The sequence below is a fragment of the Hyalella azteca genome, unplaced genomic scaffold (genome assembly GCF_000764305.2).
Source record: "Hyalella azteca isolate HAZT.00-mixed unplaced genomic scaffold, Hazt_2.0.2 contig3460, whole genome shotgun sequence".
Classification (NCBI taxonomy): domain Eukaryota; kingdom Metazoa; phylum Arthropoda; class Malacostraca; order Amphipoda; family Hyalellidae; genus Hyalella; species Hyalella azteca.
The window spans coordinates 1-10,321 of NW_025933709.1; the positions used below are offsets into that span (position 1 = coordinate 1).

The following is a 10,321-nucleotide window of genomic DNA, read 5'->3' on the forward strand; positions in this document are numbered from 1 at the left end:
TTTACTTAACCGCCCGGCCTCCTTGCCGATTCTGACCAGAAACTGGCGCTCAGAGCTGGGATCGAACCCGCGCCTCTCTGTTCCAATCTTGGTACTCTCTACTGTAACCACTGGGCCACCCTGCCCTGTAACCACTGGGCCACCCTGCCCAATTAAAATATGCTAAAATAACCATCACCTGCCAATTTCAATGCAGTTTTATTAAAAAAATGTTTCAAATTATGAAAAATTACTATAAATTTAAAATTCAATTAAAGTATTGCTGAGTAAAAACTGAAAAATTAATCATAGGGGGATGAACGAGTTACTATACATAAAAATTCTGTGGTTTCTTGAATCAAGAAAAAGATTCTTGAGGACAGCATTTTATTCGAGAAAAGTGAGGTTAATTATAGAATAAATAATTTTTCAGAAAGAGAATAAATTGTGATTTAGAGATTCATTTCAGGAAACATAATTGGTATTGAAAGCTACCACTTAAACAAATGAGCGAGACTAAGTCAAAGTAGCGATGCACATTTTGCTCTTGTGTGGGTTATCCAGACCCAATTTAGCCCAGCATAAAGTCCTATCATTGCCTCGTCTGCTCTATCTTCGTGCTGTGAGTAAGAAAGTGTGTCACTATTTAAATAATCCGACCCATTTATTTTCTTGAGTGTAGAGTCACTTGCCGGGACTTGAAGTCGCAGTTCTTTTGGCGGCGGCAAGATATGGCAGGCGCATGCCATCTCATATGGCAGAGCACAACTTTAATTATCGGAAAGGCGACACTTTTGATGCTTTCAGAGGCACTGACGCTCGGCGATATTGCGCCCGACTGCGTTTTTTCAACACGAAAAGACGATCTCGGCAGAGTGGTCAACTCTGGGTCACCGGTGGCTGTTTCGGAGCATACAATGGTCATCTCTAGGCCATCGATGGTGTTGGTAAGACATATTGTTCTAGACATCGATTGTGTTAAACCGACATACCTAGGACCATCGATGGTCTCATCAAGGCATACAATGGTGGTGTACAAGGTGGTGGTGTAGATGGTGGGTGGTGGTGGTCTCATCAAGGCATACAATGGTCATCTCACGACCATCGATGGTCTCATCAAGGCATACAATGGTGGTGTACAAGGTGGTGGTGTAGATGGTGGGTGGTGATGGTCTCATCAAGGCACACAATGGTCATCTCACGACCATCGATGGTCTCATCAAGGCATACAATGATCATATCACGACCATCGATCGAAGGTCTCATAGTAGTATGCAATGANCCCCACTGCAGCTACAACAATCAAGGCAGTCTTAATTCAGCCCAGGGAAGTAAGGCAGTATAGCGAGTCTCGGTGTATTTATTAGCAGCTGCAACTTCTGCTGTTGGCAGCAGCACCAAACTCCAGGCCGTGATTTCTCTTTGCCGCTCCGAACAATCTAGACGCAACGTGCGATTGCCTAAATCGAGTTATTCAAACCGACAAACACAAATTGGATTGCCCCTTAGATCGTCGACTTGGAATTACACGTCAATAATTCGAGCGCCGCGCATTTATTGCTGCCAGGCGCTGCCACTAATTGAAATTTACTTCACAGGTGTAGATTACTCTGCACATTTTCAGTATTCGTAAATCACTTTTGAAGAGTGAAAGAATATTTTTCCCTGTTGGATTCGTTGCAATGCAAAAGGCAGAATAATTTTCAGTTATTCTAAAATGATAATTATTTTCCAGAATTTTCATGACAGTTTGTTCGTATCCGCGTAGATTCGTTATGTATGATCAACAATAAATGAAAATTTTGCATTTTTCAAAGAAAAATTTATGTTTTTCCAAATTTCGCTCTCTGTTCGAGTTGATGGTGTTTGGGATTGACTCTGCGGTTCAATTTGTGTCAATTACACGAGCGCCGATCAAGCGTTCGATGCGTTACATGAACTTCCAATACAAGTTCTGGATTGCGTTTGGCTCCTCGAATTATTTTGATTTGTTATAGTAACAAATTTTTGAATAATTTTTGAAAATCGTTTCTAAAAATCATGTTGTCATCTTATTTATCATTACCAAACGAACACTTATATTTTTGCGAAATTAAATTTTTGTTTGCATTTCCGATCGAAAACAATGGATTACTTGAAAGTGAAATAACATATAGACTTGGTGTTCTAGATTTCTGAAATGGAACTTTTGAAGGGATTCAGCACTTAGAATTTAGCACTCATGCACTGACTGCTAACAGTGTTCGTTGAGTAGTTATTAAGTAAGACTATTTCCAACACAAGATTATTAAGACAACTCCAGCCAGACATTGTAGACCAAGCTGGTCTGAATGCTAACACAGTGTAGGTCGTACAACATAAGACCGTTCCTCCAGCTCTCGTGAAGCTCCAAGTTAATTCGAGTCAGACAAAGACGAGGCTGGCTCTCCAAACATCGTTAGTGCAGCAGTCATCTTACAAGCAATATATTGCAATATCTTTCATGCAATGTCTTACAATATGACAGGAATTATTGACTTAAAAATTAGAATGTTCCAGATTGATAAAATAGAACTGACCAGATAGAAACATTAAAGAACGGCCCAAGGTTTCGAAGCGAATAGCTCAGTTTAGCTAGTTAAATTTATAAGGTTCCCGACGTTCATTCTTTGGGGAACAATAAAATCACTAGGCATTCTGAAGTGAACTTACTAGTAATATTCAAATTATTCCCGGGTGATGGAAATCAACTAAGAAAAATTAGGACACAATAAGAAAAATTTCAGGACTAAGAACTGAAATGTAAATTTATCGAAAGTGATTTATTCTAATGCCAATCAGCTTGGTAGTTGTTGTACCAGATCGTATTCGACGGTAAATTGTGTATGTAATTCAGGATAATCGTTCTCGTATTAATTAAAATGCGATTCATTGTCTCGCCGAGTGTAAATATCACGTAATATTTACAAAAACTCTATTTCATTGTAGTTCCGTTCATATAAATCCAGAACACACAAGCGGGATACACAAACCTACAAGCAAGTAAGCCTGTGTTGTGTGCTGGCGACCCTTGATTTATCCCGCGCATTGTTGTAACGGCGCTGCTGGTCCTGCCGCAGATATTGCTGGCCTCTCATCAAGTTAGGACGCGGCTCAAGCACTAGTCGAATACCGGGATCAAGTACAGCATGTAAATTGGTTCAACTTTGCACCGAATACGTAGCGCAAGTTGAGCCATATTGCTCCAAAATCAGGCACAAATAGAGATCGAATAAGTACATACCGCAATTAGGTTGAGACACGTGCCCACTGAAACGAGTATTCCAAATCCAAACTTATTAAGGAACAATGACTAGTATTTTCAACTTCGGAGAAATGAAAAATTTTAATGTAGTCCCTATTTGGAATGGAATACTGGACACGATTTAGCCAGAACTCTTCAATACTGTGCACTAATAAGTGGAGCTAGAACATTTCAATCCTTTTCCAAAATTTAAATACTGTAAGCAAGTTGAGACAGAAAACCTGGCACAATTAAATGCAACGAAAAGATTCAAATATTGTTCCCTATAATTTTAACACAGTACCCAAGTTGAGACGGAATACTGTAGCTTACCTCGTCTGGCCAAACGAAGCGTTTGGCCACAATTGCGTCAGCAATCAAGCGAGTTAAGGCAGCCCTACACAGGTCCTGACGACGTACAGTTGCTCGTCAGGTGTAACTCTCCAGAAGAGCGATATTCGAACGGCTCTACGAAGTATATCGTACTTTCATCCATTAGTGATACTTTATGTCGATCATAATGGTCTCTGCATAAGAGTGATATTTTAATGGCAACGTGAAGTATATAATAGTACTTTCTTCCGGTAGGATATTTTATGCCGATAAAACGATTTTGGAATTGTAACTCGAGATACAATGCACTCTCATCTGTTTGTGATATCATACAGTATGTCAATCATAAAGGTGTGAAAAGGTCAATCTTAAAAGTTAACGACGAAGTCGCTTGACTGGGTGTAATAAGATGCACTGCATTATAATAAAATATTCATGAGCATATTTTTTAAATTTAAAATTCAGTTACCGTTCAGGTGTGCCACACTTGAATCATGAGTCGAGTTAGAGTCGTTGGGGCCCACTGCTATAAATTAATATAGAATTCGGTTAAAGAATGAACAAAATATTCAATATAAATTTTAACCAACAAAATTTAAGTACGTGTCTCAATTATTTTTAATTCATTCTCTAATAATAAAAAAATTTATAACCACTCAATGTATTTTGGGACAGTGACCAAATTTCTTACATACGCACAGCCGGATCAGAGAGCAGAAGGATCACTGATACACCCTTTAGCCGGGCCAATTACTAAATGCATGTGCAAACAGTGCATCGCTATTTATAAATTGACCCTCTCATTTCTCTGGGTGTACATTGTTTAATTTTCCCGGCAGATGACGTCAGGTGGAGGCAGCTGGTTAATGTGGATATGGCGGATGGTGGTGACGGTTGTGGTGGCAGGTGGAGGGCTGACGAAGGTGTCAGCCGCGTGCACCATGTCGCAGTTCCCATGCCGGAGTCAGCAGTGCATCAGACTCGACCAATACTGCGATGGAGAGAAGCATTGTTCCGACGGCAGCGACGAGCCCACCGGATGCTCCCGTGAGTAGCGAATAAGATTACATGCTTTACGAATATTATTTATTAATATTCGAGCTGAGCCGCAATACTATTAAATTCTCATTGAATTCGATCTATTTTAATATTCAATTATATAATAATAATTTGGATGATTACAGAACCTCTGCATACAATGACTGTGGAAATGTCTTTATCGTAAAGATATATGAGAATTATTTGTTATCAAAATATAACTATTAATTATCGTCTAAACTCTAAAGGCTTAGAAATATTTTGGAGAGTCACAAAGCCTGAGGCAAGTTATTTGGAAGGTTTTTTCTCCTTCGCGGAGAAAGTGCTTAAAATTCTTTATCATCGGATCAGTTTATCACCATGAATATGAGCTGGCATGATTTATTGTGCTTTTGATTCTCATACTTGGGTCCCTAATGCTCCATTGTATTCATGCAATTTATTTATTTGCCATAGCAGTATCTTCACCTCCACCCCAAAGACTCACTAAGCAGGAGGCACTTATATCCTTAGTCCGACTAGCTTGCCTCAGATACATTGGAACAAACCTCCCACCACCACCTCGACTACCTATACATTTATCCTATCAAAATCATCCATGTTTACCATCTCATATTCCATCAGTTCATCAACGGATGAAAGATAACAACCTTCCTGACAACCTTATCCATCATCCCATTACCATCATTCAGACTACCTTCTCTATCATACGGTTATCATTATCCAAACTACCGCCTCATATGCTTCGTTTTTTATCATACAGAATGCCTTATCGACCTAAATCTGATTTGACCATTTAACCCACTAGGTGGCACGACCAATAGCCACTCCGTGATGGATGACGACATTGAAATTGCCAACGTAACACCTAGCAGAGTAACACCGGACTTTTCCACCGAATCACAATGACTCTAATGTTAACCCTTGATCAAGCGATGTAGGGAGTGGACTCTTAATAAATTGTTTGGCGGCTTTTTCAACGAAATATAAGAAAACAGGAAATTTAAACCATATTTTCTACTCGTGCAGCTTGCAATCGTACGTACTACGGAGTGGTGGGAGCAACGTACGTGCTGCAAGTAGCGCGACCAGGCCGCGGGTCCCTGCCATTCTTCTGCCAGTTGACGTTCATCGCGTCAGGCGACGTCTACGGCGACCTCGTCCAGCTGAGCTTTGAAGAGTTCAACCTCGGCAGGTCAGTTCATGAAAACATAACAATATTAAATATAATTAGGTTCATAGGATGTAATTGAGTAAACTAGCGGTAATTGTAAAATTTTAGAACTAATGAGGAAAATATTCACTTGGCAGATTCATGAACCACATATCAGGCGGGTGCCCGGATGGCTACATGCAACTAGAGGAGCTGAGCCGCCCGCTGAACGCAGGCTACTGGTGTGGCGCTGCCTGGGGGCGCAACGTTTATTATTCTGAGACCTCAGCCATCACGCTGATGCTCAGAGTCTTCAACCTAAGCAAGGCCAGCGAAATAAACCCAGCAGTGGCCCAACAAAAAGATCCTCCTCTTCTTAGGGTGTCGTACAGATTCCTTGTGAAAGAGAGGGCTGTTTTAAGGTACGGGGTCCCTTACAGCCCCATATACAGAGGGCAGGATGTCCCAGGCACGTTTTGTGATAAATATTACGAGGATTGTGATACACACAATTGCAAAGTTCAGTCCCCTAATTATCCTGGACTATATCCCCGTAACCTTACTTGCTATTATCATATTCGCCAAACTCATATTCCAGAGGGCAAAGTTGCACTAATTCAGGTACGACAGAGGAACCCTCATCTAATATACATCAAAGACCGTAATGCCCCGCACGTCAAAAGAGATAAAAAGTTATTATTGGGTGATTCGTGTCATATTTTGCATGATTACATTATGGTGTTTGATGGCAACAGTACAAACGCACCAGTCTTATTAAAAGCTTGTAAGGGTGGGGCGCTTTCCCCTGTCACTGCTAGTGGTCCGAACTTACTTTTATTGTTTCACGCCTCGCCTTTTGACTTTCCCTTCCAAGATTCCCCGAGAAGGCGAGTCTTCGGATTCCAGTTAGATGTTAAGATTAAGTTAGTGGATAGAGATTCTACAGCTTATGTGCGTCGCATTGATACCCCGGAATCAGCATTGTTCCCTTCATCCAACGCGTGTCAGTGGCACATCAGCAGCCGAGGCCAGCGGAGCGGCTACGTACAAGCGCCCGTACATTCCTTGCTAGCCAACACGACCTGCATCTGGAAGATGGCGGCCGAAACTTCCGAAGTGGTTTGGCTGTATTTCCTTCACTACCGTCATGTTCAGCATGGGGAAATTCCACCTCCGAGTGAGTGCCCCAACACACTTGCAATATACGACAGTAGCGGGGCCTTGGACGATTCCACTTTGATGGGGAAGTTCTGCAAAGCCGATGAATTCCCGAGAGTGTGTAGTGGAGTTCATGCCCCTGGAGGCGCCGGAGGAACAGCCCCCTGTCCTCCAGAGGAGAGTTACGTCTCACAAAGTCCTGCTCTGACACTCACGCTCAACTATGCGGCGGGGACGACCCCTGCACACGTGGAATTTCTCGCTCGTTATGAGTTTGTTGATAAGAAGCAGTGGGGAGAACCAGCTTCTGCTGATAGTCTTTGCGATAGAATATTCAGGGAAGGACATGACAAAATGTTCGCGTCTCCAAAAAATGTCTTCCTATACGGCCGCGGAGGGAGCAAGAGTTTGCAGTGTGTGTACAATTTCCGGGCTGCCTCGCATCAAAAAATTCAGCTCACCATTCACAGGTCGAGAATGGGTAGCGACTGCCTTACGATATATCAAAGCTCTTCAATGCGATATGAATGCTTCCATTTGCAATCAAAAGCTGGTGCCGTTTTGACTGTTGACGAGGAGCTCTGGTCTGGCGTGAAGTTCCCTAGAGGCTGCATATGTAATTCTACTCAGTCTTATCCAATGATTTTCCGTTCCTTTACTAATGAAATACGATTAACCTTTTCAATACCTCAAATGACATCATCACAAGACTACAATGACTTTTACTTCGAAGGAGAGTTTGAAATTTTCGAGTCAAAAGAGGCGTGCAACGTACGTCGGTCGACAGGGCAATATGGAAATTTCACGGTCGGATGGAAAGGATATCCATCCTGCCTCTCCCACCCCAGGATAGTCGCAGCTCCTGATGGGGCTTTCCTGTTCCTTTCCGTACCGGGATGGGACGCAAGCAATGGCCACTGTAAATCAGGAAGCAGAATAAACATATTTGCGGTCGGGGGCACCGTGCCCCTGGCGTCGGTCTGCCCAGGGTCCGGTTCGACCAAAATGGAAGTTTTCAGCACAGGATGGAAAGACAAGCCAAAGCATGAAATCAACCCCGGACATAGCTTGCTCCTCTCATTTAACGCGCCCGTCAATCGAGAATGGGGAAATGAAACCATTTCACAGTACAAAGGCAAGCAGAAAATTAAAATGAATCGAGATCTCATTGTCCAGTACGCTGGCAATGAGACAGCGGAAGTTTTCATCCAGTGGATTGGTGTTTGGAAACCCATTCACACAGCACCGATCTCGTCGGTGGGGGTGGATCCATGCCCCCATCGTTGTCCAGAGATCGAGGCTTGTATTCCTCAAGATCTTTGGTGTGATAGAATACCTCATTGTCCATCGTACACGGACGAGAGCGCCGGTGCTTGCGGTATTTTAGCAGCATTGCCCTGGGTGACGCTCGCCGTGGGCATTGCATTATTTCTGACGCTTCTTTTGCTTCTGGCGGCAGTCATGCGCCACAGAAAATTACTTCTCGCCAAGAGAGAAGAGGACGAAGAAGAAGAGGAAGAGGAAGACACTGTGGCTGAGGTGCCGACGATACAGAACAACGGAATCAAAAGTGCCACTCAAGACCTGCTACTTCCGCCGGACAAAGACGGAACCTGGTGACAAAGAGCTTACTCGGGAGACTATTTCTGCGTCGATTACGAGACCACCGTATAGGGCTGGCTGCTCGCAACGATCTCTCGAGCTACGTTTTGTACTGTACTTATCAGGGTGAGGTTGTGTTCCACGTCAGGAAGTTGTCAGTTTCATACTTCAGGATATACTTCGTACAAGCATTGGAGTACAGGGTACTGGTATTTCAATAGATTTTTGTTGCAACGTGTTATATTAAATTGGTTTGGCTGATATTGTTCCGATATTAGATGCTATTGGGAAAGATTAAATTATTTTCCTAGTCTACACAGTGTACAAATATCTATTCAGTGAACTTCGTTTTTAGCTAAAATGTAACTGCGATTTAATGTGAGCCGGAAAGGCAGTGCAATTCGAATTTGCAAGGAATCAATTCTGAATATATACACAAATTAAATACCTTAAAAAAATCATTTCTTCAGCATGGCACGCATTCAGTAATTGTTTTATTGCGATAAATATTTTGATGAGCTGCATAATTGATGCGAGATTCTCAAGAAGTATTTATAAACGTAGTTAATAACTCAAAAGATGGTCGGAATTCCTGCGTCACCAAGATTATTCCAATTTTTTATTAAAAGATATTGCGACTGTGGCTGCCATCAATTAAAGACATCGTTAATTGCTCTGAGAATATCGCTTCAAGTTCACACGCTTCTTCGAATTAATTGTTATCATATTGTCACATGTCTTCCATGTTAAGAAAAATGTTTAACGAGCTCCCAGCTCTAAAATTTTTACAGTAGTCAAACTGACGCGGTGATAGTTGGTGTTTGTGTTCAAAAATTAAAATTATCTGGTTAAATTTAGACCTCGAGAATTATTTACTATTATTGGCATCGTAAGCAATTTTAAGTGTTGCCCCTGAGTATTCTAATGTATTCAAGAATGATCATTAAAATAAACGATTAATTTTTTTCAAACCACCAAGGCAAGTAGGATATAAACAAATGCATCAGTTAGGCATCATATTAGTTTTATTCTTAACTCATTGATAAAAAATATAACGGCGTTGTCACCGGCCGATTGTCTGAATATTTTTATTCGTAAACAAATGAAATTTTCTACATAGAAATTGTCATAGCGGCCGTTGCACAAGAAAATTCTCTTTAAATTATTAAGAATTCAGAAGTCACAGCAATTAGGCAGAGGATGAACAATTAAAGTATCAAAGTAAGTTTCAAAACTGTTTATTTCCTTGGAGGTTCGAAGAAAAGAGAAATGTTATAGTTCTAAAAATTCATTTCAGCCCCGGCTATTTTGTGAAGTCGATTGTTCCCAGTGAATTGTCTCGCTATTTATGACATGTTGTGATTCTCCGCCATATACTATTTTCCGTCTCATATTAGTGAAATATCTCAATACTTTTAACATGTTTTGGTTCTCCGTTTCTATTTCCCTCCGTCGAAAGCAGTCTTCACGTTAATTTTAGAAATAAAAATGTTGTAGAAAATTATTATTTATAAAGAGTGATTTATCAGATAATAAATTAGATAGATATTAATGTTAACATGGAGTTACGTTTTAAATAATTTCTTCAGACGAGGTTAGTGATAAAAATTAGGATAATTAAAGAATAAATTCGCAGCTAGAAGACAATGCTTCTCTATTTGGTCACTGTGACGTTTACGCATTCATGAGGCGCTGAGAAAAATTTTACAATACCTTCCTGTAGAAAAATTTATATGAGTTTCTGATTTTACGCGGAGTTACGACAGTTTACAATTTGTTTCATAGATCAACAGTGA

General features: G+C 41.1%; 1 protein-coding gene across 1 annotated transcript; it reads left to right on the forward strand.

The window, feature by feature from the left end:
* The first annotated feature begins 4,471 nt into the window (after positions 1-4,471).
* On the forward strand, positions 4,472-9,509 carry LOC108667054. The gene is made up of 3 exons (XM_018154035.2): positions 4,472-4,621; positions 5,642-5,807; positions 5,924-9,509. Exons 1-3 carry the CDS (start codon positions 4,516-4,518, stop codon positions 8,541-8,543), a joined length of 2,892 nt encoding a protein of 963 aa, XP_018009524.2. The 5' UTR covers positions 4,472-4,515; the 3' UTR covers positions 8,544-9,509.
* Positions 9,510-10,321: the final 812 nt, after the last annotated feature.